Source organism: Camelus dromedarius, chromosome 14, assembly GCF_036321535.1.
Source record: "Camelus dromedarius isolate mCamDro1 chromosome 14, mCamDro1.pat, whole genome shotgun sequence".
Lineage (NCBI taxonomy): Eukaryota > Metazoa > Chordata > Mammalia > Artiodactyla > Camelidae > Camelus > Camelus dromedarius.
The window spans coordinates 21,034,410-21,055,272 of record NC_087449.1 but is presented as its reverse complement, the minus strand read 5'-3'; the positions used below and the strand labels follow the sequence as shown (position 1 = coordinate 21,055,272).

The 20,863-nt window shown below is 37.4% G+C and overlaps 2 protein-coding genes across 2 annotated transcripts in view; one reads left to right on the top strand and one right to left on the bottom strand.

Moving 5' to 3' along the window:
• Positions 1-20,863, bottom strand: part of C14H1orf141 (chromosome 14 C1orf141 homolog) — a 149,418-nt gene that overhangs the window by 74,005 nt on the left and 54,550 nt on the right. The window contains exon 3 of the mRNA XM_064493477.1: positions 18,263-18,417. The gene's annotated coding sequence lies outside the window, so the exon portion shown is untranslated. The remainder of the gene's footprint in view (positions 1-18,262; positions 18,418-20,863) is intronic.
• Positions 1-20,863, top strand: part of IL23R (interleukin 23 receptor) — a 50,593-nt gene that overhangs the window by 9,246 nt on the left and 20,484 nt on the right. Inside the window, exons 4-6 of the mRNA XM_010989008.3 lie at positions 970-1,093; positions 11,632-11,792; positions 15,891-16,036. Coding sequence (XP_010987310.1) covers positions 970-1,093; positions 11,632-11,792; positions 15,891-16,036 — 431 coding nt within the window. The remainder of the gene's footprint in view (positions 1-969; positions 1,094-11,631; positions 11,793-15,890; positions 16,037-20,863) is intronic.

Sequence of the window (20,863 nt, the reverse complement as noted above, 5' to 3'; positions counted from 1 at the left end):
TTTAATCATTCTTCAGTGTAGAGTTCTGTGACATTAAGTATACATTCACTTCACTGTGCAATCATCACCATCATCTATTTCCAGGACTTTTTTCATCTTGCAGAACTGAAACTCTAAACAGCTCTCCATTTCCCACCTCCCCTCAGCCCCTGGCAACCAACATTCTACTTTCAGTCTCTATGGGTCTGACTGTTCTAAAGACTTCCTGTAAGTAGAACTATATAGTGTTTGTCCTTCCGTGACTGGCTTATTTTATTTAGTGTAATGTCACCAAGGTTCATTCATATTGTAGCATGTGTCAGAATTCCCTTTCTTTCTAAGACTAAATCATACTCCATTGTACAAACACCAGGCTTTTATTTCCCTAGTGGAATAGATGCCAGAGGAAGAGATATTTGTCAGAGTAGCAGCAACACACTGTAGAGAACCTTTCACATGAACCAAAAGGCAGAGAGTTTTCAAGGTGGGAGTGCCCCAAATAGCAAACGCCGCAGAGGTTAAGAGTTACAATGACTGCAAAGAGATCATGGGATTTATTGATTAGAAAGCCACTGATGACCTTAGCAACAGTGCTTTTTGTGGAACTGTGGGTCTAAGTCTTGATTGTTTGGGGTTTAAGAGTAAATGGGAGATGAGGAAAAAGACCAGTATAATAGATTTCTTTTTTTTTAAGAAGGCACTTAAGAAAATGAGAAAAATACATTGGCAGCTAAGGGGACTTAATATGGGGAAGGATCTTTTTTTTTTTTTTTTTTTTTTGACTGGGAGGAACTTGATCACCTTAATATCCCCAAAAGTTGGAGAAGATAGTAAAGTATACAAAGGAAAGTAGCAACATTTGACGGCAAAGAGGGCTGCAGGATGAGGTGGCCTGGTTTTCCAAATCAACTGGAAAGTTTAATCAACTAACTACTTTATAAAGAACTTTATGTTTCTGTGGTGGCTCCTAAATGATTCATTTTGTTGCAGATCCACCAGATGTCCCCGACAATGTAACCTGTGTCATTTACGAATATTCAGGCAACATGACTTGCACCTGGAATACCGGGAAGCCCACCTACCTAGACACAAAGTACGTGGTGTATGTGAAGAGGTAGGTTCCCTCCTCAACAGTCCCACCTGAGCAATTCCACGCCAGTCCAGCCAGCGCTGTGCCTCCAGCAGAGAACCAAGAAACCAGCCTCAAACATTGAATGTGTCCTTATGATCCCCAACTCCCTAATTGTGACCAAGGAAGCTACCAAAACCCTCTTCAGACCACTGATATTTTTACTCTGTGGGGCAGTGTGTTCCATACTCTTTCTACCGTTTTTAGTCACTGGAGGTAACTGGGGGCAGGGGCCTAATGGGAAACAGCACAGCACAGTTTTTAAATGATCTTTGCTTAACTCTCAGCTCTATCTTCCTTCGAGGGTTTAGGCAACTTAATCTCTCCAAATTGCCATTTCTTTATCTTCAAAGTAGTTTAAAAATAGAACCTAATGCACAGGCTAATTCTAATTATTATAAGTGGAGTTTGGCTTTTGAAATGTGTATCCATATGTTGGCACTAGACTAATGGAAGCTATTAATTATTAATAATGATCCTCAAATCTTTAATTTGGTGTCTGTATGGCCTGACCATCCTTCCTGGTTTGCCTGAGACTAAGGGGATTGCCGGGACACAGGGCTTTCAGTTTTAAAACCGAAAATAATAATTGAATGAAAGTAATAATTTTCTAATTTGAGTTGAGGAGGGCTTTGTGGAAATGCCCTTTTGTTATGTTCTAACAATAACTAGACTTCAGGAGCCAGACAATCATGCAGCCAAAATCTCTTCAGTTTTATGCTTTGAGACAAATGATCATAAAAGTTATATTACTTCATACAAAATTTCACTATATCCATGTATGTCAGTCTGTTTTGGACTCCTCTGCCAGGGTTAAAGATGGAAAGAATACCATTCATTTGGGGGAAAAAATTGTGAGCAAACTGGGCTAGGTTGGTCACCCTATCCTGTTTTGTTTCATTTATTTTTTTTTTAAAGAATGCCTCCAGTTTTATACAGTTGACCCTTGAAAAATGCAGGGGCTAGGGGTGCCGACCCCTGCATGTAACTTTTGATTTCCCCACTTAACTACTAATAGCCTACTGCTGACCAGAAACCTTACTGGTAACATAAACAGTTGATTAATACATATTTTGTATGCTACCTGTATTATATACATTGTATTCTTACAATAAAGTAAGCTAGAGAAAAGAATATATTATTAAGAGAGTCATAAGAAAGAGAAAATACATTAATACTGTACTGTATTTATTGCTACCATAAGTTTGTGTTGTCTGTTTACAAGATGAATCATGTTAGTACCTACATCAATACCATCTTACATGATACAAAACACTGCAGTACTACTAACACTAGACAACAAAAATTAAAAGGTCATGTGAGAAAGCAATTCATGTTCATTTACAGGTATAGCAATTCATGCCTTGATAGGGAAGCAGCAGCAGTGTGATTGTTTTACAGTGGCCTTGTGCAACTGATACGATCGCATCACGGTAGCCTAGCATACATTAATGAATAAATCATCATAAAAATTTTATGGCATAGAGTATCACAGTCATATTCATAAAACAATACTGCACACTTTGTTACATTTAAAAAAAACACCTGTGATGATTGGCTGATACACAGTTTCTCCAATTATGAGAAAGAGTCATACCGTATGGTGATGTAATTATTTGAAAGCCAAGTTATAAAACAGTAAGAAAACTAACACATTAATTTTATATTAAATATCACTCACCTATGCCTATGTAAGGATAGACTAGTATCTACATATATTTTATGCACTTATGACATTTTTTTCTTAATTCTTTTGATATTTCTAGGTATGCAGTTATTCTGAGTTTTTTTCAAATTGTCTCAAATATCCCCCAAAATTTCCAATAACCTTATTGAAAAAAAATCAATAAGTGGATTTGTGCAGTTCAAATAGTGTTGTTCAAGGGTCAAGTGTATTTGAAGTATACTTTTTTCCTAGTGATGAGAAAAGTTTCACAAACTACTTCTTTTTTTTAAAAAGCATTTATTGGACTCCTACTGTTTGCTAAGCGCTGTTTGCAAAAGCTTTATATGAGCTACCTCATTTAATCCCGTATACAGCCTTGTGTGGCACATGGGATTATTTTTCCGATTTTTGTAGATATGATGACTGTGACAACCCGTTGGCTAGGTTAGGTGATGTGTCCAGGGTCACGCAGCTAGAAAGGGAGACGTGAAATTTGAACCTGAGGTGGCTTGACTGCCTTCTTCCTAATTTGGACTTTTCTGCTGAACTGCTGTGGGGACCCAGATCACAGGGTGTATTTGAGAGATGCCATCCAGGTGTCTTGACTTCGGAAGGGAATAATCTTCCAGTCCTGCTCTCTTTCTCTCCACCTGTTAGATACTCAGAATAATTTTGATTAAGTGAAACATGAAAAGTTAACACCTATCCATTTTAGAAATTCTGGGTAAAAACTACACAGATATTATAAATATACTGCTAAGCCTGGAGTTACTGGCTGCACGCCATGGGCAAGAAGCTCTTAGTTTTCTCTCTAAGCAGATGTACGATCAGGTATGAGAGGGATGATGGAAGCACTGAGGTCAGGGATGGGTTGTGTTGACAAATAATACACAGTAGGCTAAGCACTGCACCCCATACTTCACGTGCATTACATCTTCAGTTCTCAACCTGTACAGTAACTATTATCATTGTCCCCCTTTTACAGAGCGTGTTACTTCCCCAAAGTCCCTTGGCTATGATGTAAGGGAGTCAGGATTCTCACATGTGTCTGAGGCTTAAACTCTCCTCCTTGCCTCTGGGGTAAGGTAGTCCCCTGGAGATGGAAAGAGGCCATGAGGACAAGAAAACGAGAGTCTCACTGCAAAGGCAACTTTAGGAATGTGTGAATGAGGGCAGCATGGGGGCAAACCCCACAGTTCAAACTCACAGAAAAGCCAAACAGTGCCAGACTCACAGAGAATGCCTAGTGCCTTGCTATCTCCCAGAACTTTTACTATCTCGTGGACTCACTGATCTTGGTTGGTTGGTTAATTCTTTTTCTTTTAATATAACAGCTTGAGTATAATTTACATACCATACAATTCATCTTATTTAAAGTGTACAATTCAATGATTTTATTATATTCACAGAGTTGTGCAACCATCACCGCAGTATTAGAACATTTTTATCAAGCCAAAAAGAAACCCTGTCTCCATTAGCAGTCACCTCCCATTTCTCCTCAACTCTCCCAGCCCTAGGCATCCTCTGTGGACTTGCCTACTCTGGATGTTTTGTATTAAAGAAATAATTCAATTCATGGTCTTTCATGACTAGCTTCTTTCACTTAGCATAAAGTTTTCAAGGTTCATCCACGGTGTAGCATGTATCAGTACTTCATTCCTTTTTATGGCTGAATAATGTTCCATTCATATGGCTATATTACATTTAATTTATCCATTCATTAGTTGATGGACATTTGGGTTATTTCCACTTTTTTGGCTACTATAAATAATCCTCTACTAACATTCATATACAAGACTTTGTATAGATATATGTTTTCATTTGTCTTGAGAATTTACTTAGGAATAAATATGCTGGGTCATATGGCAACTCAGTTTAAACCTTTGAGGAACTGCCATACTTTTTTTTTTTTTGATGTATAGCTGATTTACAACACTATAATAGTTTCAGGTGTACAACACAGTGATTCAATATTTTTATAGGTCATACTCCATTTAAAGTTATTACAGGATAATGGCTCTATTTTCCTGTAGTGTACAATATATTTTTGTTTCTTATTTATTTTATACAATATATTTTTGTTTCTCATTTATTTTATACAAAATGTCTCTTAGTCCCATACCCCTATCTTGTGCCCCATTGCCTCTCCCCACTAGCAATCACTAGTTAGTTTTCTACATCTATGAGTTTGTTTCTGTTTTGTTATATATATATGTTTGTTTTATTTTTTTAGATTTCACATATAAGTGATAATAGAGTATTTGTCTTTGACTTATTTCACTAAGCATAACACTCTTTAGGTCCATTCATGTTGTTGCAAATGCATAATTCCATCTTTTTATGGCTGAGTAGTATTCCATCTTCCTTATCCATTCATCTGTTGACATACACTTAGGTTGCTTCCATATCTTGACTATTGTAAATAATGCTGCTATGAACACTGGGGTGCATGTATCTTTTCAAATTAGTATTTTCATTTTCTTCAGATGTATACCGAGCAGTGGAATTGCTAGATCATATGGTAGTTCTGTTTTTAGTTTTTTTGAGGAATCTCCATACTGTTATCCATAGTGGCTGCACCAACTTATAGTCCCACCAACAGTGTACTAGGGTTTCCCTTTCTCCATAACCTCGCCAACATTAGTTATTTGTAGACTTTTTGATGATAGGCATTCTGACAGGTGTAAGATGGTATCTCATTGTTGCTTTGATTTGCATTTCTCTGGTGATTAGTGATGTTGCATTTTTTTCACGTGCTTGTTGGATATCTGTCCATCTTCTCTGGAGAAATGTCTATTAGTCTTGTGCCTATTTTTAAGCTGCCATACTGTTTTCTAAAGCAGCTACACCATGACATTCCCACCAGGAATGTATGACGGCACCAACTTCTCCACATTCTTGCCAACATTTGTTATTATTTTGTTGGTTATTGCCATGCTAATGGGTATGGGTTAATTCTCTTAAATCCTGACAATGTGCCTTCTTAGGTTTCTGACAATAAAATTGTGCTGTAAATTTGGAACAGGCATACCATAATTTAAGAAAATATATTTGTTAGATAAACACTTGTCAACCACCCTCTAAATTCCTACTTAGTATCATAAAAATGTTCTCCTAATATTTAAAAAATTATTATATATTTCTTTTAAAATACATTAATGCATTAAAATTCCATATGTCTAAATTATTTACATGTGGTTTTTGAGGGACACATATACTTTATCAAGTGAGGAATACTTACAGTAGCTATGAGTACTGAGGTTGTTTTCAGTACTCAAAAAGGCACTTTGAAAGTCTTAAGAATAGATTTATTAAAGAGAAACTTTCAGAGATATCCATTGGAAAGAGCAGGGGGTTTAGAGTTTTATGTTTGATTTTCAGTTCTGAGACTTAACAGCAGGGTATCTTTTATGGTACAAATATATGAAAACCCAAGTGCTGTGACTTAAACAGACAAGGCTTTATTTATATCAGGCCCATAGTGGTAGGCAATCTAGAGCTAGCATGTTAATTCAATGATACCCTCAAGGACCTAACCTCTTTCCACCTTTCTCCTCCGCAGTCTTTAGTGTATTGGCCTTAATTCTCAGATGCTGCACATCCAGGCCTCTCATCCAGTTTTCAGGCAGGAAAGTGGTGAAGGGAAAAGGACATTCTCCCATGGACTTCCACTTGCATCTCATTGGCCAGAACTGAGTTACACGTCTACTCTATCTGGATGGGAACCTGGGAGAAGGGCATTGTGGATGGAGTTCAGTACTGCCATCTAACAGTATCTGCCACAGTTGCTAGCCAGGTGATCTTGGAAAATTTATTTAGCTTTGCTAAGCCTCAGCTTCCTGTGCAATGAGGATAAGTAATACCAGATCAAGTGTTATAAAACATAAAAGAAAGCAAATTTTAGGAAATGGCCCACAAATAGGAAATACTTAGAAACTGATAAAAAGGTAATGTTAGAGTATTAGAGTATTATGGTGAAACACAAGGATGATTCCCTAGGCCTGTTTGACTTGTTCTAAAATCAAAACCTGATTGATTTGGGAGAGATTAATGTAAAGCCATTAGAAATTATCATTTGCACGATATTATAAACAATAATTTTATTTACATAATTTTCAAGTAGCAATAATTTTGGACTGATGACTAGTTAGAAGGAATGTTAAATGTGCTCTAATAAGATTAATTTTCTAGCTGTTGTACACATGTCAATAGTAAAGTCACTCATTTATTCAAACTAGAAATGTATATTCAATGTGGGCAAGAATTTTTGTTTGTTTTGTTCAGCCATATATTGCTTGACCCTGGAATGGGGCCTGGCACATAATAAGTGCTCAATAAACATTAATTCAGTGAGTATTCTGATAACTAGAAATAGACATTGCCTGCATCCTCCTTTCACAGTCTAGTCAAATAATAATAACATAAGGTCCTATATATTTTAAAAGATTTTTATTGTCTTTCCTAAAACCAAGACTAAATTATAGCTAAACTCAAGCAAACCTAGCCCAAATTCTTAATTAACTGAGTCCAGATTAATGTAATTTTATCATATTTTAAAGAAGACATAAAAGATGTGGAGGGTTAGCATAAAAACAAATGTTCTCCTCTAGCAAATTCAAAGAATGAGCTTCTGTAAGCACAGACAAACTGGAAAAGAAAATAAACATCTGTTTGTCCTACAATTAACTAAACACACACGCATGAGTTGAAAAAATTAGAGAAGAGACACCCATTTTTCTAACTAACAGTGAAAAAGGCCTTTCTCCCTAGGAAAAAGGCAACACAATGAATTCTGCAGTGGAGGCAGTGTCAGATTTAAAAGAGGCTCTTCTAGATGCTGGGCTGTTAGGGTATTTTCCACTTAGGCAGATAGGTAGAAATTAGCATTTGCAAAGTTTCACTTCCAACTCATGTAGCTCTGTTTGCCAGTAAAATCACATACACAGAAAGGCATTTCACCTCAGCCCACCCACTTGTTTCAATCTTGGCAGAAAGGTGGCATCTCCTCTATGCAGCGTAAGGGCCATCAGGGCCTCCAATCTGGTGTCGGGTGGAAGTTGTAGAGGAATTGCGCCTTTATTTCTTTATTTTCCAGAGCTTTATTTCTCCCCAGTACCTCTGTGGTCACCCCACCAGCAGAGCTGCATGGCCATTCACATACCCTCCGCAACTCCTTTGTATTTTGCTATGTACCAATAATGGGTGGCAATAGAAAAAAAAATGAACCTCTGCTAATAAATATCTACTTACTGTTATCCCATTACCCAAAACACCTTCCTATAAATATGCTGTTTCTTTATTTTGGAAACTCCTGCAATGTCTGGCATGGTGCCTTCTGCTCAACAAATACTGGCTGCAAGAAAATAAGTGCATGACGGCCCTTCATTCTATTCCACTCAAGTCGATTTAGCTAATATTTATTCAGTATTTCATGTCTTCTCAGAACTATGTTAAACTCTAGAAACTTTTTTGTAATAGACATCATCTCTGTACACGACCAGCCCATAACTTCTTAGACTGAAACCAGTGACAGAATTTTCAGGTACTATAGGATCTTTTAATTTAGTGAGATAACATTTTAGATTCTAAAATCTGTTGCCTCCTCTGCCAGTTCACAAGGCCTGCTTGTTTTTGCCACATCTTCTTCTCCATATGCATGTTCCTAATAACCAGAGAGAGTTCTTAGATATAATTCCAAGTGTTTTTAAGGCTGTGATGTTATGTTTCAGTAACTTTTTTAGGACTTAATAATCAGTTCATGCTCTAAAATGCGTCTCCTCACACCAATTCTGTACCTGTGCTCGGGCAGCTAATTGCGACCGGGGACAAACACAAACTTACTGACTGGTACTACTTCATACTCGTGACCGCTCACCTCAGCTGGGACCAGATGGCCACCCAGTGGCCCTACTACATTTCACTGGCCAAGTCACTCCCTTACTAGCCAGGTAACGACTTCATTACTTTTTCTCTCATCTCTGGTGCCCAACACCTTCTCCCTCTCCTCACTCTTTGCTGATGATGGGCTTCCTATTTCACTGAGAAAACAGGAGTAATGAGAAATACCACCACCTCCCTCATCTGCTGACCTGTTGACATCCGTACCCCCACACTTGGTCTTCCTTCTACTCCTGTGGATGAACCACCCGTGCCCCGAGGCCAGCTCTCCACCTGTGTGCGAGATCTCACCCCGTCCACCCTATTGGAGGACACTGCTGCAACAATTTTCTTCTCTTTCTTCTGCATCATCGCCTCTTCTGTCTTTACTGGGTCTCCCCATCAGCTTTTGAAGTGCTGTAGAACTTGCCATCTTGAATATACAACCTTTCCTTGGTCCCTCCCTTCCACTAAACTGTTTCTCTCTTCCTCTTACGGAAAACTCCTCAAAACAGTCTGTACTTTCTGCCTCTACCTCCTCTCTTTTCATCCCCTCTTTAATCTAGTTTAGTCAAGTTTTTGCCCTCCACCTCCAGCTCTTATCAGTGTCACTAATTACATCCCCACTGCCAGATCCAAACAGTTTATACTCAGTCACTATCTTCCTTATCAGGAGGATTTACTACTGAGAGCATTTAACTTAGCTTTTTACTTCCTTCTTTTGGCTTCCAGGACACCACTCCCTTCTGGTTCTCCTTCTACTTCCCTGAATGCTTTTTTTCAGTCTCTCTTGCCAATTGCTCTTTATTCCAGTAAAGTAATAGTGACCCAGATCTCTATCCTAGGATCTCTTATTATCTCTGCCTATACTCATTATCTAAAAGATCTCATCCAAGTTCATGGTGTAAAACTCCCTAATTTATATCTCCAGTCCAGATATCTCTCCTGAACCGTAGCCACCAAATATTTAACATCTTACCCAACATTTCCTCTTACCTGTCTGAAAGGTATCTTCAAGCTAACATTTTCAAAACCAAATACCCAGTTTCCTCTCCCCAGACTTGCATTCCCTATCTCAGTCAGTGGCAACTCCATCCTTTGCATTATTCAGGTCAAAATCATTGGCGCCCTTCTGGATTCTTCTCTGTCATGTACCTCTCCCAACCCCATTCAACTGATCAGCAAAACCCATTTGGTCTGCCTTTAAAAAGCTGACCTCTTCTCACTACTTGGCCCAAGCCACATAACCTCTCAACTGGGGCAGTAAACTGGTGCTCTAGCCTCCAACTTTCCCCTCCTACAATCTATTATTCACAAGTAGCCAGAGTAATTTTTCTCACGTGGTCATCAGATCATGTCACTCTTCTGCTCAAAATTTCCCATTTCACTCAGCTGTCAAAGCCAGAGTCCTTCAATGATTCTAAGTGACCTTACAATGCCTTCTAAATTTCCCCCTCCTCCAGAACTCTCTTATCTCAACCCTTTCCATCTTTATCACTCTACCAAGCCTCACTGACCTCCTGACTGTTCTTGAACAGGACAGGCAAGGTCCTGCCTCATGGCCTTTGCACATTACCTAGAATGCTCTTCTTCCAGAAAGCCACAAGACTTGATTCTTCACTGCTCTAGTGTTACCTTCTCAGATTCTCAGGACTTCCCTTTAAAAAAAAAAATTCCCCCAAACTTGCTCCTAGCACTTCCTACCTGCCTTTTTTTTTCTTTCTGAATATCTGAATATTTATCACTACAAGACATATCTATTTTTATTTGTTTCCACCAGAATGTATGTTCCACAAAAGTTGGGACTTCACTTGTTTTGTTCACTGTTGTAGCCTCAGTGTCTGAAGTAGTGCTTAGAACATAGTAGATGTTAAATAAATATTTGTTGAATGAGTGATTAAATAAACAAAACACACCATTCATCATTATCACCATAAATCAGCAGTGTTTATGAAAATCTGTTAACCACAACTAGGGCTAGGTGCACTGAAAATGTCAGAAAAATATAAATCAAGCCGAATCTGTTATGTATTAACTAGCACACAAAAAATAGAAGTAAGAAAATTTAAAACTTTGTAATGTATGCAAAAACAGTCCTAAAGTACAGTCAGTCATTATGATTGGATTCTTCATCTAAAATAGTGCTCTGTGGTTGAGGTGCTAATATGAGGGTAGACTTAAAAAGAAAACTTAAATTACCTAGTAATTATAGTTAATGTCAGTTTGAGAATACATTTCCATTTTGACTTGTGGTCTCAATACGTGTGATAAGAGAATTAGCCACAAACCATTTAAGAACACGTATGTGGTTTTCTCTAACTGGAACATACTCAAAGATGCCCTACTTACTACACAGAGTTGCCATTCTCTTATTTTCACATTTGAGTTCTTCTTTAGCATTAAGTCAGCATAGCTTATTACAGAGCCCTTGCATGGAACCCCTATGCAATGCCCCTTCCCATTTAGTTCAAGCCCCTTCCTGAGTGGACTTTCCCAAATAGGCCCAGTAGAAACAGTGCCCGCCATACTTTCAGGAGTCTACGGAAATGTTTAGTTTCATTTAAAATCACAGGAGAAAATAAACCATTAGGTCAAAGAAAATGTCTTAATATGTAATGTTAACATTTTTGCTTGTGTATCAACAGTTGTAAAACAATCTATATGAATGTATATGCGTATATTAAACACACTTACACACATAGAAACTTTTTTATCTTAATGGAAGAAGGGGTCTATGGAGGCAAAAGTGCCTAGGGCCCATGAAAGTCATACTGTGGCCCTGGATGGTCTTGACTATGTTTTTAAAAATTCCGAAATATCTTTTTCCATCCTAAAAATTCTAAAAATGAAACCGATTTTGATTCATTTTAAGTAAAAGTTTACATTCTGAAAGCAAGCTAAAAAGGTAGTATAAAAATTTTAAGGAATAATTAATTCAAACCAGACAAAACTAGTGATCATAATCTTTTCATTTTTAAAGTTTAGAGACAGAAGAAGAACAACAATATCTCACTTCAAGTTATATTAACATCTCCACTGATTCACTGCAAGGTGGCAAGAAGTATTTGGTTTGGGTCCAAGTTGCAAATGTACTGGGCGTGGAGAAGTCGAAACCACTGCAAATTCACCTGGATGATATAGGTAAAGAATAAGAAATTCTACAGTGGCTTTACAAATAAACAACTAATGTGCTGACCTAGTCAAATGAAGTTTAGATCTGAAAGGAGTTCCCCTAAAGTTCTGGAAGACCATCATAAAGAAAATGAGAATTACCCATAATCTACTGCCGGAGACAACTCAAAGATAAGTCAAGGCTACCACTGTGTTATCTATCCTTCCAATCTTATTTCTACATGGGGGTATGTCTTTTCACAAATATTTTTTTGAAAACTTCTTATTATGTTCAAGCATTGTTCTAAGGGCCAGGGAGAATAAGACAAGGTACTAGCTGTCCTAAATATCTTGCAATCTACCAAGGAAGATGGAAAGAAACAAGGATTATGATAAAGTGTGATGAATGTTGTGTTGTGAGAAGTACAGCATACTAAAGCATTGTGCTGTATACACTGTTTTGGAACGTATGTTTTTTTGTTTGTTTGTTTGAAAAGTTTTATCCAAAAAGTAGAAAACTGTGGAGAATCATGTAGACATCTACATATGGACACCAGTCAGATTCAACAAAAGTTAACACTTTTTGCTTCGGGTATTTTAGAAATTGTCTTTTTAAAAAATTACAATATATAATAAACATTTCTATTAATTTAACCTATAGTATTATTTTTGATTAATATCTTTAATCATTCCCTTATTATTGTTTTCAAATTTTCACCATTATAAACTATACTGCCAAGGACAAGCTTTTCACTAAATTTTTGCAGAGTAGTTGGTTTTTTTCCTTAAGATAAACTGTAAAAAGCAACTGCCCTTGAGCCTTTTACAACTACATACCAGCCCTAAAGTCAGAGTTCAGCCAAAGAGCACCATGTGTGACTCACCTTCTATCTGGAGATTCTAGTGCCAATTATTCCTGTGTTTATTATCAAAGATGATTTCAGTAAGCTAACATTTATGGTGCACTTTCTTCAGTGCTCACTGCTTTTATACACATTATCTTATTTAACCCTCACAACAACTGTATTTTGTGGAAGATATTATAATTTATGCATGAGGAAGTGAAGGGTAGGTGACATTAAGAAAGTTGAGATTGGAGAGCTAAAAAGCCTCTAGTTCCAGCATCCTCAACTCCTCCCTTAGTCTTTATTGACAGGTACATTGCAATGTGTCCGACAGCTTTCCTGATGGCTAATGAGTTAGGGGATGTGACACTTCTCTTCGGGTACAACGTGGGTATCCACTGGGGATTACTGGGGTCTTCTAGCACAGCTAGTATCTCAACTTCTCAACTGAACACAACTATCTCAACTAATAGGATTGGTCTAAAGATCTGTCCTTACACTCTGAATGTTACATTTGAAAACTCTTGACTATGGTGATGTACAGTAACTCCACTGTATTGTATATTCTCAAAGTGATAATTCTCTGGACCATGATCTACACTTTTTTGTAAATTTACATTTTGAGGTAGGATATGGCTGTTAACATGTGCTTTTCTTATAACAGGTTCCCCTCAGTGGGTAAGTGATGTTTAAAGGTTACCATGTCCAGCATCATTTTTAGGAGTTATTAGCAGTGTTACTGCTATTATTATCATTGTGATCTTATTACAACCTTAGTAGCACTGCATCCATTTATGGAACACCTACAGAGTTCCAGGCAAGTAACATGCAAATCACATTTAATTCTGGACATAATCATACATCGTACTCCTGTGCCCATTTTACAGATGAAGGAATAGATAAAATAATTTGCTCAAAGCACAAAGCTTGTAAGGAGGGGAGCCAGATTTCATCCCAGACTTGCTAACTTGCCATAATTAACCACCACCCCACCTCCCATAAAAGGGAATATCTCGGCTGGCTAGCACCTCCAAATCTGCTTTTCACACTGAAGCAGGGAGCCTCTTGTTTTGAGTGACTCCTCCTCCTCCTTCTCCTCCTGCTCTCCTTCTTCCCAGTATCCCAAAATGGACTCTTAGAAACTCAGATTGAAAAACACGAGTTGACAGTGACAGTGCCACCCAACAAAGTGCCCAGATTATTCATGAATAAGCTATATTCATAAGAATGAGACACTGCAAGTCAGATAAATGAACTGTTCTATGAAACTGAAGCCAGGGGACTCTCCTGGGAGCAATTTCTACATAACAGCTACAGATCTGGACTGTAATTAAGTTAGGGAGGTATGCTGAAAGGCAAGGGGTGAGTTAATAGTGCAGTAACACTGTGCCAAAATGATATGTGAGAGGAATGCTTAAACTTTTCTTATAGAGAAATTAAATTCAATACAGAAAATGCTGGCTGCTATGTTGAACATTAGTTCTCCCCACTGAATAATTATAAGTAAATACATGTTGTTGGAAAGATACCAAACAACTGTAATATGGTTCTTTATTTCAACACAAGCAGAAACTAAAGATATGGCACCTACGATGGAACTGACAATTTTTAAAAACGTAAGATCTGATTGGAATGTTTGAAACCTAAGCAAAGAGAGCAAAAATTCAACATCTGAGTCTTGGGTAACAAATGAATGTGCAAGTACATATTATATAATGCATGTTTATTTGAAAAATATAAGCTCATTCAAACCTAAAGGCTTGGATCCCTATTGCACTGATCTGCTCTGTGCTGAGACTCTATCTTAAATGTGATTGACTGTTCGATCTGCATTTCTCAGAGGACTAAGCAGACTTTTGCTTCCTCCCCAGAACAATTCTTTCTGCAAAAGGGTCTCAGAATGCTTGTGCTGTTCTACCTGTGGCAGGCCAAACTCAGAGGTGAAAGACAGGAGGGGGTGGGCAATTTATAGTCTTGGGAGTGCTTAAATGGTCCCAAATGGTCTCAGAGCCCTGGAGATCCACTTCCCTGATCTAGAAATCTCTGAATTCCGATTCTTATTATAAGAAGCTTAAACTAGCAAAAGCATGCAAAACTAGCAACCACAGAATTCAGATGATAAAAGTTCAGTGCGATAAGTAAGCTCTTTAATTAGATGAATTCTGCTACTACCACTTACGTCCTATGCTAGGTTTAGCCCAAAGAATCTATTTTCAGACAGTGCTACTAGAAAGCAAATCTTTAGTTTTTATTTCTTTAAATCATTTACCTGTGCATATATAATTTTAGATAATTATAGTTATTGATGATAAACAATAATTTTCCCAAAGAATACTACATAAACTTAGAATAAACAAAAAGGAAACTAATTCATAGAGAATATTAAGCTGTAAGGATGGTCCCTAAAAACACACATACAGGTTCTTGAGTTCTTTGTTAAATAATACATCCAACAAAGTCATAGGTATTCATTTTTCTACCATGCATACAGGAGAAATGGGAAGTGCCAATAATTTTATTCTGTTTGGACAGAAGAAACTTACAAGAATTTACACAGTTTGGAAATACAGACATTCCAGTTACACCATTACTCCTAGTACAACAAAACAACTAGTAAGATAACGAAGCAGAATTTCAGTTTCTTTTTGAAAATTATAATCACAGAACATGGCAATAATTTGGAGTCTTAGAGTCTTGTGGGACTCTTTGTTCAAATTATACTTTCAAGTACAGATTTATTTTAATAGATAACAAAACAAATTAACAATAGGTATAAATATTCATATAAGTTTCCCTATAACACAAGAGAATAAAAAATATTATTGTGAAAGGGCTTAATTCAACATCTAATCAAGTAAGATTCTCTGAACTAAATTTAGGATGCAAAGCATCATTTCTTCCTAAAGAGATGCAGGTAAGAAGACACATCTTCTTTACCTCTTTTGTACACTCTTTTGTTAATAAGGCCAACTTTTGCTAATCAGTTAATAACTAATCTCATTAGTTAGGATTATGAGGGAATGGGAGGTGGGAAAAGACAAGACTGTTAGAGTTCCACTTAAAAGAAATGAAGAATGGGTGGAACAGAATTTTACTTAACAACAGCAATTTTCGCCTACATAATACACCAGACAAGAAAAATCTAATTAACTGTTAATTTGATCATGAGACTTTTTTTTAGCACTTTGGGTTTTAACATGTCTAAATATTGATAAGGAAATACGGATTTCTCCCTAGGAAAGTTTTAAGCTGCTGGATCTTTGTTTTTGTTTTTGTTTTCTAGTGATACCTTCTGCATCCATTATTTCCAGGGCTGAGGATATAAATACTACAGTGCCCAAGACTGTAATTCACTGGAATAGTCAAACATCAATTGAAAAGGTTTCCTGTGAAATGAGATACAAGTCTACAACAAACCACACTTGGAACGTAAGTAACTTTCACTATTCTTTAGCACATATATGAGTAAAAGAAAAGCCAGCCAACAGTCAGTGACCACAGCAGATGTATATATTTTACAGGTTTTTATCTGATTGTGTGATCTTCAAACCACCCTGGTCTGAATGATTACTATATACTTCCAAATAGAGAGATGTTTACTGAAAAGAGTAAAGAGTAAATAAAAGCAAAACAGTAAAGCAAAAGAGTGCTTTTTGCTAAATAGACAAATGTTCAACTAAGAGAGATCCATCTGTTTAGCTCCCTGTAATTCAGTGTCTCCTAGGATGAAGTTTACATCAGTGATCATGGGTATTCTATACTTAAATTTAACAGGCATCCAGGGAAATGAAATACTGTTCAAAAAGAGCTTCAGATTTATGGGTGTCTCTTTTTAAACGAAAATTGTGCAACTGAAAATGTAAGATTTAATACTAGTATAGCCTCAGCCTTAGATCAGCATAAGGTAAAAAGTGAACGTCTAGACAAACTAACTATCCTTAAATATCAACTGTAAGTTACCAAGTGTCATAGGAGAGACATAGGTACAAAGTTCATTAATAAAAGCACATCACATGATAGCACCTGTGACTATTTTAATAAAAAACTCACTAATTTGAACTATTAGTCTGATTGGAGAAAAAATTTCAATTTTGGTGTATTTGAGAAGAAAAGCCATTTTATTATTTTCAAGTACAATAAACTACCACATCATCAAAATAATTAAGGAAGGGAGTTTCTGGCTTTGTTTAATGATGAGTTATGTATCATGTATGAATTTACCAGTTTTCAGGGAGTTAAGTGAAATGATCTGTATTTATTCTGGTGATTAGTGTGACTCCAAAGCTTTCATCATTCTGAACATCAGTTTTGCTGTAGAGCAATGTGTTTAAAGAGTGTCAAGAAAATGAAGGTAAAATTATACAGATTTCATGACATACACCAAAGATAGCTCTTTAAAAGTAAATCCTTGATGCCAACTTGTTTATTTACCCTTTTTCATTTAAATGAGAAATGTGATCTTGTAATTGTACAGGTTACGCTTAGATGCAAGTCCATGTTCTGCATCATTTGATCAATAACCAAATGAAGATCCTGTTGAACTCCTTGATTAAATAATTGTGACATCTGTGTGCACAGCAACCCCATGCTTAAAGCATGCTTAAAAATTCACAGCCAATCTTTTGCACATGTGGAATTTAGGTAAATTTGAAGACAACCCAAATGAAATTCTCATCTTAGATTTTGAGTTAATGAGTTTTTACTCTAATAAGACACCTAGGTAGTGTCATGGTTATAGGTTGATGTTGACAATATGAAATCCCTTTATTTGGCATAAGTAGGAGGAAGTAATAAGCTATATAAATGTTTAGAAAATTGAAAGCTGTTATAGTATCAGTATCGCGGCATAGATTTTCAGAAGCTGTTTTCTGGTTGAAACGCTTGCTCTCTGCTCCCCCTGGTGGTGCTGCGTGTGCCACTGTGAGACTTGGTAACTTAGAGGTAAATTTGAGCTCCCTTTTCAAAACCTCTCTGTCAGAAGCAGGCAAATGAAGGAGTTGAAAGAATATTTCTTACCTCATTTAATTTTCATAACAATCTTCTGCGATAGGTATTGTCAGCTCCATCACAGAAATGAGGACATAGGGCTTGAAAGAGCTTAAGCCGGGTTCTCCAAACTTAGACTGTTAGTAACTAAGTGCCTCTCACAGGCCCAACATCACTTTGGGTACCCCAAAATGTTTGGAAAGTAGGGAACCCTTTCAATCCAAAAATCAGTGTTCTATTCCTTTTTACCATGATTCCTCTAAACGTAACTACTCACAGAGATGACCCAAGTCTAGTCGGTAATAGCCAGATGAAGCTTAGTTTTTCACGTGTTACCCTGTCAGTTTCATCGGGGTCATGCATAAAGTGCTGTCTTTGCCCCTTGCAGGGAGACAGGAAGTCAGAGTCAAGAAGAATGAGCAGACACAAAGGACTACGGATTTGCCCTTCCACCCCAGCTCTGCCTCCATCAGATAATTGCTGGAGGGAGGTCCTTTACTTCAAAGTGGCAGGCAGCTATGCACAAAGCCTTGCGGCTAAGCACACAAGCCCTAGAGTTCAAAGCCTGGCTCTGCCACTTTCTAGCTGTGCATCTCTAGGCAAGTTCTGTGGCTTCTCTGAGCCTCATTATTATCATAACCTAAAAGAGGAAAAAAGATAAGCACCTACCTCATATGGTTGTGGGGATGATCAAATGATGTCAGATGCTAGCCCAGGGCCTGGAGAAGGGTTGATGTTCAGTAAATGCTGGCTGTTGCTGTTACTCTTCCTCTTGCCCTCCTGGAGAACCACGCAGCAGGTGTGGTAGAGCCAAAGACGCCCACCTGAAAATCAAAATCATCTTTGTATTTCCGTTGATATTTATAATGTCTAGTTCACAGAGATAATATTTTGACACATTAGCTACTAGTCTTATTACTGTTTGCCTTTAGTGGTGCCAACAGCAGTGATAGAAAGGTAGAGAAATTTGCTGCACATTCAAGTAAATGGATTAATGACAACCAATATCTCAAATTAAGCAAGACCAGGGCATTAGCAAACGTTTTATTCAAGAGCCAAATAGTAAAAAATTTAGGCCTTGCAGGTTATACGGTCTCTGTCCCAACTACTTAACTCTGCATTTGTAGCATGAAAGCAGCCATAGACCATATGTAAATGAATGGGCATTGTTGCATTCCAGTAAAATTTTATTTTTGACATGGAAATTTGAATTTTATATCATTTCCATGCATCATGAAATAGTCTTCTTTTTATTTTCTTTCAACCATCTAAAAAATGTAAAAACCCTTCTCAGCTCATGGGCAGCACAAAACCAAGCATCCATTTTTGCTGGACTGGCTAATAGGACAGTATGCAGATAGCAAAGGGTCAAATCCTCAGCCTTCGCATTTCAAAAGTGTAAAGGCTGGTCTAGGACAGAAGCCTTGGAGACCTTGTGATTAGGCATGACTACGTATCCCCACCCCTTCCCGACTTCCCTCCTCCATTAAACACCAGATAAACATTATCTGGGCAGACAGAGGGGGAAACTGATGGGGGAGAGAGCCTGGTAAGGGTGAGGAACCAGAAGAGTTCAGACACTGGTGGGTTATTGAGCAAGGCCCCTCCCCCTGGGCCATGCCTCAGGCTGGGAGTCAGAAGTCAGGAATATAGAACTCTGAATATGCTGAGATTCTCCCCTTCACCCAAGGATGGTCGCAGAAACTCAGCTGTAACCCTAAGAGGTACCTCAAACTGATGGAGATTAAGTTTTCAGGCCCCTACCTTCAGAATTGAGGCTCTAGAGAGAAATTTGCTGCTATAAAAATAAAGTTGCATTTCTGACACTTGAGATCATACCCTCTGCACTGGCACTCGGTTAGATCCAGCTCTCTCAATGTCCATTTTAGCTTCTGAAAGTGTCATTTTGAAGCATCATCTTGAGCTTGCAAGGCCCTAAGCAGTCACTCGGATTGCCTCTTAGTAGAAACAACTGTTAACAGTTCCATAAAATTATTCCTTCTATTTTGGAATTCTGGCTGTACTTCAGGGTATTTCTCCTCTTAGAGGACTTATCTATAAACATAACAGTAAGAGACACTGGAGAATAACAACTCCTCCCCAGGGGAAGCTAATATGAAACAGAGTGCATTTGGAAGTCTAACTTTTGGCACTAGGTGAAATCTCTCCTGGATCCTAGGAGACTCTGGGGGCCTTCAGTAATACTTACAAGGGCAAAAAATTTCAAGGGCCATGGGTAGAGATGTAGCTATGGAAACTCTTAAGTGATATATTTCAGGGAGCATGATATCTCAAAGCAGGTATTTTCATGATTTTTATATTTTTAATGCATTGCAACTTCTAAAGATTTATGTTAAGATTGGGTTTAACAAAACAATCTCTAAGTGAAGTTGATACCTTGTTTGTGTGTGTGCATGTGTGTGTGTTTTAATCTTGATAGTTTTAACTGTCTCTTTCATGGTAACTGTTTTCTCCCATTTGCTGAGTAAATGCATTTCTAGGCTCTGTTTATGTTTCCTTTTCAACTGTGCTTCACGTTTTTCAGCAGCTCCACTTATTACAACACACTAAGGTGCTGTGTAAATACCGTTTTCTCTCTTCCATCTGAACCAGCTTGTCTGGGGCTTGTTTTTCATTATATTTTGTAGCAGGTTGCAGTGCCCCAGAAAAATGATATTTTAAGTTTACTCCTCAGCTATTTTCTTGCTTATCTTCCATTGGATTTTCACAGTTCAACGTTCTTATATGTTTTGTTTTGTTTTCACACATACACACAGACACATATGTTAGGCCTTGTAGACTCTGCATAAATCTGCAATAAGGACCGATTTAACAGCTCCGTTTGTAGGTAATTTTTTTCTAAAAGTTATCATTAGCAAGTGAAACTAGTTCATCATGCAGGAAGAAGTATTGATCTAAATATGCAACTGCAGAAGAAGAGAAAGAAAGATGGGGGAAGGAAGAGGGACTGGATTCAAACAATTGCTATTAGAAACCCTCTTCTCCAATTCTATTAAAATCAGCTGTTCTAAAATTAAGACTAAATTACATTTTGGACTTTCTTGAGATTTAAAAGTCTGAGAGAGTTGTCAAACAATAAGCATGTGTATTTCACTTGTAAGGTTAAATAACATATATTTGATTATTTATGACCATTTTTATACAAAACACTCCATTCCTCTTTGTTTTCCCAGGGTCTAGAAGACTCCTGAAACATAATAGGTGCTCCACACATTCCTGCTACATGGAATAACTGTTTGTTTTAAAAGC